Source organism: Aythya marila, assembly GCF_965140915.1.
Source record: "Aythya marila genome assembly, chromosome: 6".
NCBI classification, from domain to species: Eukaryota; Metazoa; Chordata; class Aves; order Anseriformes; family Anatidae; genus Aythya; species Aythya marila.
This window is the reverse complement of record NC_139047.1, coordinates 14663571-14677353: the sequence shown is the minus strand read 5'-3', so window position 1 is coordinate 14677353 and position 13783 is coordinate 14663571. Positions and strand designations below refer to the sequence as shown.

The 13783-nt window shown below is 35.3% G+C and overlaps 1 protein-coding gene across 1 annotated transcript in view; it reads right to left on the bottom strand.

Annotated features, from left to right (window-relative positions):
• Window positions 1–757: 757 nt before the first annotated feature.
• The window catches only part of CERKL (CERK like autophagy regulator), a gene marked incomplete at its 5' end in the record, with an annotated part of 53923 nt that continues 40897 nt past the window's right edge, over window positions 758–13783 (bottom strand). Inside the window, 8 exons of the mRNA XM_082763223.1 lie at window positions 758–1611; window positions 2369–2544; window positions 3807–3903; window positions 7040–7148; window positions 7233–7261; window positions 7650–7718; window positions 7944–8121; window positions 9709–9783. Of these exons, the coding sequence (XP_082619349.1) occupies window positions 1530–1611; window positions 2369–2544; window positions 3807–3903; window positions 7040–7148; window positions 7233–7261; window positions 7650–7718; window positions 7944–8121; window positions 9709–9783 (815 nt within the window). The 3' untranslated portion in view covers window positions 758–1529. The remainder of the gene's footprint in view (window positions 1612–2368; window positions 2545–3806; window positions 3904–7039; window positions 7149–7232; window positions 7262–7649; window positions 7719–7943; window positions 8122–9708; window positions 9784–13783) is intronic.

Below are 13783 nucleotides of genomic sequence, written 5' to 3'. Positions count from 1 at the left end.
ACCCTTGGAGGTTTTGAGACCAGACTAGATGAAAGCCCTGAATAACCAGGTCTATCTCATAGCTGGACCACTTGGAGCAGGAAGTTGGGCTAGAGCCCTGATGAGGTCTCATTCAATCTGAAGGATGCTGTGACCCTGCTCTGTAGTCACTAACTCCAGTGCAGAGAATAAAACTGTAGCAGCGAGGTTCCTGTAACAATTGCTTATGAAGCAAGCATTTTATTGTCCGATTGCAGACTTTACTGCCAGACACGTTTGTCCACAGGAACTGTATGAGATTTCCAACAAGTAACAGCTTGTTCTTACAACACAAGTAACCATCTGCAATACTTCAGGAACACCACATGTTCATCAAGCTTATCACCAGTAAAAATTTTTCACAGGACTTAAAATCAAGTAAAATACAGATCCCCTGTAAAGGCTTACACCCTGATTTAACAAAATCTTAAAAAACTGGATTTCACTTATGCTTAACTTCTTTCCAAAGAACTTCAAGCAACTTGTTACAGACATGAGATAGCACAGCTTTCACACCATTACGCATCAGCCTTTTTCTTAACAATTCACATACAAGTGAACACTTGCTTGTGAATATTTAACTATAATAATAATTTAAAATAAATAACCAAAATAATAAATAATAATAATAAATAATTGAAATAAATAACTACATGCATTACCCCTGTGGCCCTGCAGACAGACAAGCTCAACAGGCTGCTACTTTTCATCATCTCAAAGGAAAACAGTTTCCAGAAACAGTCTTAATTTGCATTCATCTCAAACAGTTGTAGTAAAGTTACCTAAAAATCACTTATAAAAATATTATAAAAAAAGTTATCCAAATAACTCAGTTATTTATCATAACTTTATTCTCAGCAACAAAAAAAACTATGCTTAATATCCCTCCAGTTCTCCAATATCTCCCTTCAGTATACATTAAACATTGTTAGATATTTATCTTGTACAAAGAGTAGTCCTTAAAATAACTTTCACCAAAGAAAAGCTGTGTAACTCAGCAGCATATCATTTTTTCCTTTGTTTGACTAGAAAAAAACTTGAAAGCAAACATATTAAAGCAACATTAAAAGCGATACCTATCCCTGATCAAAAATCCACATTTTGACTGCATTTCTGTATTTCCACTCACTAGTTCTATTTGAACTGAGTAACCTGATAACATGAATAACAGCAGCCTTAAAAATACCTCATATTATATTTATTGTAGAAGCTTGAACAATTTTAAAGAGAAAAATCACAGTTTTCATCTATTTTGATGGACATTTTTAGAGCCCCAAATTTATAAAAGAGACCCATATAATTACTTTTCGTTTTTTCTTGTTAAGTCTAATAATGCTTCTTTAAATATATTTTGATAAAAATATATATATATTAATTGATAAAAATTTAAAGCCAGAAATACTATAAACTTTTGCTACAACTGAGTTCAATGAGTTCAAAACTGAGACTTTAGAAAGACATTCATATGGATAAGAAAAGGGTTCTAATACAGAATGTGCAGTGTGTCCCTTCTATATGCAATTGCATGTTGCTTTGGAACTCTCCAGGTCATCAGTGTTCACTCCATAGAGATTAATAAGTTGAGGATGCACCCTGTGAAGTGAAGAAATCAAACTATCAATTTCATCAGCTCTTGCAATGGCTTTTTTTTTTCTTTTTGGAAAACAAGTATGCCTGAATTGCGATATGGAATAAAATCAGGTGAATTACATTTTGAGAGTTCCTACAAGGTAATCTCTAAAAGTGTATATTATTTTCTCAGTCATCCTATAATATGATCAGCCTTTTATTTTACAAAACGTTACCTCAACTGATCCTTCAACTGATCCTTTGTACACTGCAGAAAAATGAGGCGCCTGTTGTTTATTTCTACCGATAGTCCTATTTCCCCATGTATTAATATTCTTTTTTTGATCCTACATAGGGACACTATTCTCAAGCAGCACTATGTTTCCCACAGTTGAACAACTACATGTTTGCATTGAGGTTGCAAACAGGGCTTGCCAAGCAGCAATCCTCACACCCAAACAAGCTCCTCCCAGGACTCACCAACCTTTACCTACATCTGTTCCCCTCAAAGAAACAGAAGGGTAAAGCAACTTGCAGAAAGGGGAGGAGAGGAGCTGAAAGGTGCTGAACCACCAGAAAGGAGAGGTCTCGAGGGCATAACAAACCTTTCCAGAGATAGGCACAAAGCAACACGGCAGAGGTTCAGCACAGCGTTAATACTACTCTTACAGTATTTACAATACCCCATTTTGGTGTCATTTGTATTTAATATACATTTAAGTAAGATTACAGTACTGATCTATTATAGGTATACTGTCCATAGCATAATACTTCACCTTACCGAACATGAACTTCTGATGCTTCTTCCATTAAATCCCCATCTATATTCCAAGGGTAATTTCCTTCTGCAGAAGTGGCATTCAAATACGTATTTTCTTTGGCATCAAGCCCACTTTTACGTCTTGGTTGCAGTTTTACTTCTTGAACTGTGTAGGTCTCAACAAATGGAAAATTGAACTAAATCAAACACAAATATATGTCAAACAAAGATGAAACCTGTAGCTGACGGTTTAGCAACAAACTGGATTACTTGAAATTAAAAAGATTTATTTTTTGGGGGTGTGCACTTAAGTATATGAGAACACAGCTCTAGCTTTGACCACGAGGCATTATATATTCTGGCTAACATTTATGGATTAAAGTACTATTTTTATCCTAAATAATGCCTCGGGAAAAAAAAAAAAAAAAAAAAAAAGTTCCATTCCTCTATCATACTTGCTCAATTTACAGGTGAGGTGGTATATTTTTCACATGCCAAAATGGCATATGCTTTCAGAGTACATGAAAGCAAAAGGAGATTTTTTCCTATCATCTGTTCATCGTTGCCAGTAAACCCAGTGGCCACTGAGGCCAGTCAGAATTCCAGTAAATGGTGATCTTTAAAGATCTAATCTCTAATTTCTAACTATAATCTCTAATTTCTAACTATAATTTTTAACCATAAAAGCAAAGAAAAGCAAAGCCACCTTCCCCAAAGACTGTAGCTATGGCATAACTGGAAAACATAATCTATTTCCTAAAGGCATCTGTTAGTGCTGTCACATGGAACTACTGCCAACTCTCCGCCAAACTCTCTGACTGCTGGATAGCTATCTAATCCAAACCTACCTGTAAAAGCGAGTTCATGTAATCCTGAAACTTTTGAGTGACTACAGGATATTTAGACTATACACAGGATATTTATGACTACAGTAAGGCACTGTATTTCAATGCTTCATTTTTTCTTCCAAAATAGGATGACCACAACTTTGAAGTACAGTTCTACAAACATGCATAACTACATGGAACGCATCTCTGCTAAAATTCATGTTCATAACTTGATGCTGCCAGCATAACATTCAGTGACACGCAGAAATTAAGGACTTCACCTATTTCTTACAGAGTTGCATGATGCCCTCCCAGTCTGCATTCTTGATGCCTGTACTACACAAGATATAAACACAGCATGTATTTCCTCTATTGTTCTGGAATTGCTTTACAGCCATAAAACAACGGGTACAACAAAAATACAATTTAAACCACAACAGATGGGCTGAAATAGGCTAATCGGTATTAGTCTAGTGATTTAAGAAAGAAAAAAAATCAGACAAAAAGGGGGCTAATGTATTCTGACAGGAAGCTAAGTCTCCTTATGAGGATGCTAACATTAACTCTTACAGCATGTCTATCTTCACGATTAACTGTTTCTTTTATAATCACCAAAGAGAAATCAACAGTACCTGGTTTTTTACACTGGCATATCTTTTCAGGTGTTTTATAAACTCAGTTCGAGAAGTATTTTGTACTACAATAAGAGCCATGCTTCCATTGTTCAACCTGAAAAGCAGACAGACTTAGTTTCCAGAAATAAATTAATTACTGGAAGTTTAATAGCCTCTTCAAAAGCCTAGGAGCAAGAGCAATTTCATAGAATAGTCATAATTAAAAATAAATACTTTTTTTTTTCCAAAACAAAACAAAAAACATACCACTCTAGATCAATTAAAATGTTGTAACTGAGGTTATTTAGCATCTCTATATTTATAACACACACTGTAGTAATAAAATTGTATTTCCTTATCAATATGTACAATTTATTGAACATAATGCATATTATTTAAAAAAAATGCTTTCCTACTTAAAAGTGGAATTCTTAAAAATCACACATTTATCTTTACATTTTTCACTCAAACAAATAACAACAATCACCACAAATGTTGTGAGGCAGAGATATGCCAAGTAGCTGTTCCCTTGACACATGCAAGCACATTCCTGTTTTATGACCCAGTGCAGATGGACTCACTCACCTCCACCGTTAGCACTCAGGCTGCCCTAAGCAAGACGCTGTTCTCTGACTAGGATCTCTTAGAAATTCTCTGAAAAGTTCTATTTACATGTTTCACATTGAACAGAATTAAAAAACTGGAAGGAATTTTGTGGAAAACAGTTGTTGTACACTAGAGGTTAATCAAGAAGAGACTGTAATGACAGTGGTCTCTTACTCAATGGTACGAGGTATCCAACTGCATTGATATTTAGCACCTTTGAGAATCTGAATCAATGAGCTACTATTATTTCACAGACTCTGCAATGCAACTGTACCTTGTCACAGAAGCTAACAACCTGAACCTCACCACACAACCATTCCTAAGTCTCACTGAAGTTACGGAAACAAACCAACTTTTAACAAGCCTATCCGATGAACATGCCAATCACTGCTGAGACAATACTTCATATAACAATTATGTATTTTATATCTTCTGAATATATATATTTATTTATTCAGCTGGTACACTTGGTAAAAAGGCTAAGAACGTTTCCAGAAAAAAGTATTTCCAGCCTACTACTTCATATCTCCCCACTGACAGGCCCCTGACACCTTGACAACTACAACCGGAATGTTTTCAGACTGCAACACAGCTCCACCTAGAAAGATAATTTTTATATAACCATTCATCAAGCCACTCTGCATAGCACTAGTTTACTGACTTAGCAAACAGCAATGGTGGAATTGAAAAAGTCATCTCCTTAACATATTTGTTACCAGAAGAGACATAGCAGGTTACTAGGCAATGCATTCCCCTTTATGAACTTGTGTTTCCTGAGATGACTAAGAATTCTCATTAATTCTTTTGAAAGTCCAAACTGCAGTGAGGCATAACACACTGTGAGACACAAACATCCTACATGGCTCATATAGTTTAGACAGTTATTTATATTTCTGCAAATTTAAGGTAGTATAAGTAGAGTTCCATGCAGTAGTAAAAGCCTTCAAACGTCTTCACATGGCAAAAAGCTCTCAGGGAAAAAATAAGACAGAGTAAAGAAATCTAGCTGAGTTTAGCTGATGCTGCCATAACAGGTCTTGCATCTCCAATAATTTGTGCAACATTTGTCTCCTGTGTTGGAAAGCTTTCCAGTCAAAATATTATTCACTATGACGAATAATTTACCTGTCTGAAGCATCAACTCCTTCTACCCTACCAGCTGCCTGCACTCCTAAGATTATTTTTAAGAGTGTAAAAAAGGACTTCCTTATATATAAAAATAGAGGGATCCACTGAACAACTGTAGGAGAAAGACTCATTCAAACCTGCAATAATTGCATGGACTCATCATAAAATTCCCCATCACTGAGAAGAAGGTGCCAGAACAGATGGAAAGAGAAAGCAAAGCTTAAAAAGACTATTCAATTCAAGACTGTTCAAACCTATTCAGGAAAAGGATTTTCACCAAGAGGGTGGTCGGGCACTGGAACAGGGAAATGGTCATGTCACTTAGCCTGCTGGAGTTCAAGAAGCATTTGGACAAGGCTCTCAGACACATGGTCTGATTTTTGGGTGGTCCTTTGGGGACCTAGGAGTTGGACTTCATGATTCTTGTGGGTCCCTTCCAATTCAGATATTCTATGATTCTATGAATTCTTCTCAAAATTTTTCTACTGACTGTAACAGTAAATGCTGAACAAAGTTCCTAAGAGGGGATAACAACACAGCACTATCCTGAAGTATATGCACTTCTGTAGGACTCCTGTAGCACAGAAACCTTCCCAACAAGAACTTCATCAAAACAACCTGTTTCTGCATTGTTTTCAACAAATCAAATCCGACCAGATCAGCAAGTCATTTCGAAGAGAAATACCTGATCAGTTCCAAGGCATGTGTATTTTCGCTTAAGATAATCAAATGTAAACAAACCACAATCATTTCATAGTCTTTTATGCATGGTTCTACATATGAAGTTTCTGAATATATAATGTATAAGAAAAGATTCTGAATTCTAATATGAGGGAGTGTGTTGCATTTCATGTATATGTATTTCATGTTTATGAAGTTCAAACTTGCTATTCTGCTTACAATCCACTGAAAACATCAGCTGCAAAGATTTATCACCTGATAGCTGTTTGATCACCACAAAGCATGCTCTCAACAATGAGCTGAAGGCAAAATGAATCAATGTCAACAACCAGATTACATACTCATTTGTTTTCCAAAACCCTACATGTAAAGCTGCATTTCCCAAGTTTGGCAAAATTAAGGCAGAATACAAGTGTGAATTTCAGTTCTTCTTGACAGCAGAAAGACTCATACTTCATTTTTTCCTGGCTGTAAAGCAAAAAATTAATGGCACCTTTATATTGGAAAAAGTAAAATAAAATCCAAGAATGAAGTTTCTACATATAGCCAGAACCTATGACAGATGACTGACTACTGCTTAAGTCGGACTTGCCAACTAATTTAATCACAGCAATTATCCACTCATTATTCTAGTTAGACTACTTGACCTTATTTGCCTGATCCAAAAACTGATTACAATTTCTGGGATTATCAAGTCTGCTGCAGTCCATGCTCCCTCCCCCATTCCAGAGGGTCTAGACTACCTAAACACACGCTTGTATTCTCAGAAAAGCCAAGGTCTTAAGGTAAGATGTCAGAATTTATAGACATGACTAATTCTCTAAACCTCTACTGACCTCGTATTAGGTGCCAAGCCTCTTGGTGCCATTGAACACAGACAAGGGATTGCCATAATGCTCACATTCAGGAAGTGACCCTGAATTTTGTGCCATTGATCCTTGCTACCTAAGTATAAGAGAGTAATTCTATATTAATTTAGTTTAACCAGCCACAGTTCATTTTTACATAATAATAAAAGATAAGGCTCACCTTTTTTTCTGTTTTTCTCTTTCTTCTTCCTAAAAGAGTGAAAACATGTAGGTAAAATAATTTAAAGTAAATTCAGAACATATATATAAACAATATTAGTTTCAGAAAAAAAAAAAAAAAACAAAAACAAAACAAAAAAAAGTAACAGATCTCAATAGAGGAAAGTATTAATGGAACTGAATAACAGAGGAATATTTAGTGAAAGACTGCTTGGCAATAAATCCTCTGTAGTCTCACAAACAGGGACCATTTCACAAAGTATGAAAGCACACGGTTGTCAAAATAGATCTTTTTTATTTTAAGATATTGTTTTACCTGATATACAAATTTGAACAAAAATGAGGATTTGTACTTTTTTTAATCTTCAAAGATGCACGTTTTTGTACATTTCATATTGTATGACTCAGTTTTACTTACCTGTCATTTTCATGACAGTCTTCCTGTGGAATTTGTAGAGGTAGAAATGATAATTCACATTCCTCTGGCCTAGTAAAATAGTGACATTTATTGTTGGGTAATCCAATGTTCTGACTGCTACACAAACTTTTATTCAGTTAAAATGATTTTAAGATGTTGAATATAATGAATTTAGCATCTCTAATAGATAATAAGATAGCTAAACTACTGTTCTCTATATTTTACCACATTAATTATTGGATTTTCCTCAAGAAAATTAGAAATATTAGAAAAATATAACAACTTATGGTATACTTGAGATCTGCCAGTGTTTTGATAAAAGCAAAATCCTTCCGCTGATTGGAGGGCATCCAACGGTGCTTTTCAGCCAAAGCTAGAGTCCTTGCACCAAAACCAAACATAGCTGAGAACCCAAAACGCAAAAGCTTGCTTGGAGTACTGAAAGTACAGACATCTACTGGTTGAATATGACCTAAGATTTCACAGACAAAGATCAGAAATTACAAATAACATCTGTATTTTAACTGAATACAACTTACCATTTCCTATCCAGCTAATTTAACTGAAAGAACTCTAGACTCTTATCTCCTTAGGAAGTCAAGTTTTACTAATGAAAACTGAAATCAATTTAGATATTATCAAAACTGGAAAAGTACGCAATTCAGAGAACAATGTTCTGATGTTTCAAAACGTTAAAATTGTTATTGCAAAAGTCCAGCCAATTCATCAGGCTGAACATGGTCTGGCTTTCAATTACTCTACAACTTTTCAAAAATCATTATCAGAGGAAATGCAATGTTGCTACATAAACACATTTGAAACTTATATTTAAGAGTTCCTGAAACTCCTCTAGTACAATGTTTAATCATTACAAATATTTTGTGAAAAGGCTGCAAATGTTGGACAGGGCCTTGAGCATTCTGGTGTAGTGGAAGGTGTCCCTGCCCATGGCAGGGAGGTTGGAATTAGATGATCTTTAAGGTCCTTTCCAACCCGAACCATTCTATGATTCTATGAATTGTTTTTAAAGTTAGAGATTTTAGATATCTAATTCCGTTCAAGACGGGGTACATAGTTTTTTTTCTGCAGTAGAACCTGTGTGGTTTCCATTAGACTGAGTATCTGATTTTAAGAGACAGGTTCAGATTTTGCATGCAAATTCATGTATTGCTATCTAAACAACATAGCAAAGAGTTCCACTGCTGCCTGCAAAAGTATGGAAAACATTCAGGCTGAAACTTCCTTCCCCATTGTTCTCTGTTTTTCATTTAAAAAAAAAAAAAAAAAAAAAAAAAAAGTGCCCTAAAGAAAAAATGCTTTAGGAAGAATATTATCATCGCTCAACTAAGCATTTCATACTTTCTAAGTCCTGAAAACAAGGTTTCCACTGGCAACTTAGTTTTTCCTTTTAGCATAATTGCATTTTTACGTTTGAAAACCTATTTGTTGTGCAGACTGAATGGCAAGTAAGACAGTTTTTCTACTTAATAAAGCTCTCTTATGGAAACTATTCATTTTTAAAAGAAATGCACACAGAGCTAAATGATAATTTCTCAGAAATATGACAATACTTCCCTGAAAAGTCCAATCCTAATCACTTTGTCAAGCAGAAAGTATTGCATAGCTTCCTATTGTCAGCAGCAGGTACATTAAATTAAAGTTAGCAGATGAATATGCAACCAATCATTGCATAACATACAGAGTAACACAGTTCACACAATCAAGTCTGGAAAATGTTACTTTTTGCATTAAAAGAACATCAGCAATAGGACACAAATGCCAAAATCAGACATTATTCCATGGCAGATCTTTGTTATCAGAAGATGAGGTCCAGAACCATTGTTACTGAGCTATATGCAGAAAACTTTCCACATAGGTATACAGGTACTTTCTAATACCCTGTAAATTAGGATAAAGTCATTTGGGTTTAAAATTCTTACAATAGAGTTTACAGCGCTATAGTATAACACCATGTGCTTATTAAATACCTAGTTAAGGCAAACTTCTAAATGCTGCTTTCTTATTTAAAACCTGATAAAATGTATGTAAAAATATTTACCCATTACAATGTGCAGCGTTGCAGTCACTGCATGTTTAATTCCATAGAGAGTATGGGCCAAAATATTAGTAGTACCTGTAAATGTAAACACAAACTATTGTAAAAATAAGAAAGATATATTGAGGATGACAAGAAGCATATATTATAAATGCATTAAAAAAGAAAAAAAAAAAACAAACAAACAAACTCCCAATTATTTAGTCTTGGTAACAGCAAAAATGATAAATAGTACAAATTAAAAGTATAAAAATTTCCAGAGGTCTATAAAATCTGCTCTGAAAATTCTTTAATAAGTGCCATAAAAAAAACAAGGGAGGGGAGGGAAAGAGTTTAGTAAATATTGCTTTTTTAAATTTTAACCAATCCCCCTTTAAAAATGTCTCATTTTATACCGAAGTGCAATACTGAGGAAGTATAATAGAAAGCAGATTATCTAACAGGATGCATTTGCAGAATGTTTTCCCAAGTTGGAAGAAGAATAGAATGCCCTGCCAGTGTAAAACAACAAGTTTCCCAGAAACAATAAATAAATAAAATCTACAAGATCTAGTCAAAGATAGCTAGATGTTTCTCCCCTTGCAGGCTACCTCTTAGGCTCTTAGGGGCACCCGTGAATATGGTTGATTATAGCGTGTCAATTTTACATATGAGAACAACACTAATGATTGAAAAACAGCTTTAACTTGGCCAAGTAGCAGAGCCACAGGATCCACTTTTGCACAAACAGAACACCAGGGCCTGCCGCCAAGCAGACAGGATAGAGTACTGAGTAAAGCATGAATAATTTGATAACACATTAATTAAAACTACAAAAATTACAAATGAACAATTTAGAACCTAACATTCCATAAAGGATTGAGTTCACTTACGCAGATTTTCAAATCGTTTTCTTGTTGCTTGAATAATTTAATATGTTACAGCAGCAGTAGACAATTCTGGATGATAAATTTGCCTTAAATGTTATGGATGCATTTAAACTTTGTCAAAAGTAGGGGGGATGAGGAGAGAAAATCAAGGAAAGGGAAGAGACCATTACATTTCAAACAAGAGGCTGTCAATATTTAAATCAGCACTTTAAAAGTATTATGTACCAGACTGAAAATCTATGTCTCAAAACATCTTTGATGTCCCATTAGTGGTAGAAAACAACAGTAAATATGGAAACATTGATGTATGCAGTTACATAGCTGTAAAGGCATCTTGTTTTTGTTATGCAGCACTACATGCTTTGATTTCTTTTCCAGTGATTTGTAAAATAACTATGAATTTTATCTCAGTATCTCACAGGGTACCTGTTACTTCCCTCAGGTCACCTGAGTCTCTGAAAGCAATTCGGAGACTCATGGAAAGCCTTCACAACCTCAGAGAGAGAAGCTCTGACTGAGTGCCTCCAGGCTCCTGTTATGTAAAGGAAATAAGCGAGGTACATCTCTCAGGATAATAGACATAAAACATTCTTTGAAATTTACATCTTCAGTGGTACACGGAAGAAATCAGATTACATGCAGTTTGATTCTTTGAACAATTCAAACGGAAATGCAATTTAATTTACGTATTTCTCTGAATTTTACAGGTGACTATACCATTACATTTACTTCCCCTTTTCCTAATCTAAAAAAAAAAAAAAAAGAATTTAAATAAACCCAGCAAATTTGGCTTATGAAGTACTTTGAAAGATGGATAAACTCCAAAAGCTAAACACGAATCTTCACTTTTTTAGTCCAAAAGAAAATTTCTCTAAATACACTAGCAGGAAATGCAGTTTATTATGTATTTGTATGTTACTGAAGATCAGGATAGTAAAGATTAGACTTGGTATCTCTTAAACCTGGAATTCCTCATTTAAGGAAAAATAATTCATCAATATAGATGGCAGCAAGATAACAAATGGTCAGGGCTGAAATCAATACCAATCTTCATGCTGACTAATTAGAGCTAGATCACATTCCTACTTACCACAATAGCACAAGTAATTGCACCCTTCTCTTAAATCTGTGGAGCTCATTAACATTTGCAGAAGTAAACAAGACAAAACCCTGCCCTTTCCCGACTCCCAAGAAAAAAGTCATGCCTGTGTTCAGAAATGTAAGTGCTGCATCCATATGAGCCCTTCCACAAGTTTCAGATCCAGGACCAGCACAGTAATATTGCAGTAGCAAGCACTACCACCTACTTCAGAAAAAAACTCTTAATAGACACCTAACAGCATCTTGACCTCAATGACAACTGAATTATGCATCTCATTACCTATGTCCTGTACAAACAGAATGCCACAAAGAAAGCTTATAAACAAGGCCATAACAATAAAAGTTATCATTCAAAAAAAAAAAAAAAAAAAAAAAAAAAAAAGAGAGAATACAAGCTTTCAAGCTTTGCTGACTTAAATGGTGAAATCATGACTTTAATACCATCATTCATCTTTCCAAGTCAACCATCCTTTTCCAACCTTTCCTGCCCTAGGTAAACTTGGAATATTATTTAGCAATAACAAGATGGTTCCCCTGACCCCTGTTGTATTACACTACAAAGACTAATAGCCTTCTTTGATGCTCATGTATGGGCTTTGCACTCCTCACAAATTAGAGAGGGTCACATTTTTAGATCTCATCCCAACTACGCAATTTACTGTAAAAGAGGTTTCAACTGTACAACTCCAGCATCTCAGTCACCAGCTTTTTATTTATTTATTTATTTTTACACAGAAACAAGATTTTATTATTCCAAAACCACAATTCTGCTCAAAATACTCACCCAGTTTCCTGACATTACAACTTCCTACAACACTCTTCCTACGAAATGCACAAAAGTGTCACAGTAAGGACAAAGTGTCTGCAGGTCACGTAAAGCATGACTGATGAAGGTAGCAAACAGAAATTGTAGGGAAAAAAATTGTCCTTGGAAGTGCAAGCACTTCTGCAGTACAATTAACTTAATTAACCAGACAACATGAATATTCATAAGGCTGTTAATGTCTCCCCCATCCAAACAGATAAATGTGATGTAATGACTTCCTAGTCAAGCATAGCTAAAATTCTGATGAAAACTGCACCAACATTTTGGTTCTTTGCCTGAAATATCACAGAAATTAACAGTCCCTCAGTAATATTTTATTTCCCGAATTAATTGGAAATCATGAATTTATTTAAATGAACCATTTAGGACTAAAAGGCTCGCAGTCATCAGATACAGATTGTCTCTTGTTCTATAACAACTGGATCGCTTTTTTAATGCCCTTCCAGTTCCCCCTCCCCTGCCTCTGATTCCCCCTCCATACAGTTCCTTAGCAGTAGTTCCCATAGCAACAAACACTCTTGCTATGGCCAGCCGTACCTCTGCAGGCTTCCCCACATCTCATCCATTTGATTTTGACCAGAATAAGGCAGCTCAGTCTGCTACCTCAGTGGAGGATTTTAGTAAAAATGTGCCCTTCAGACCTTTCTGTCCAGGAGGTGAGAGTTTCAAAAGCAGTTCCTCCCCATCAACTGTTCTGAAACTTCAAAATTCTGCTCTAACTACTAATAGTAGTGGCCAAACCCAGATTTTAATCCATTTGAGGCATACAATCCCATAACATGGCTTCTATTCTTAGACATAAAATCCTCATGATTTGGTTCAATGGATTTATGGGGATGGAAAGATTAAATGACCATTAAGGTACATCATCTTCATGAACACAAGTATCACACTTACCTATTTCCTAACTACTTTTTGAAACGTCAACAGTATTGAAATAAAGTAAGCTTCAGAACATTTTTAAGAAACTACTAAGAAGTTTCTCACACTATCATTATACAAATTGGTCTCAGGCTCTTTCAAGAAAGTCTATTCCAAGGAAGTCAACGTGCCATTCTTTTGGGTCTACATACCCCTTTTGATTACGGCACTCATCTGTTGACAAACTGAAGACAATAAGCACTAGTGATGATGCACAGTGACCTGAGTACAGCCAGAGTGCATGGAGCAAAGAGCTAGAGAGATTCCATCTCACCACCATCAAGACATTCACAGCACCTAAATTGATAAGTGATGGTCAAATTGCTGATATAAAATTCATTTGCTTCATTTCTGAGATCAT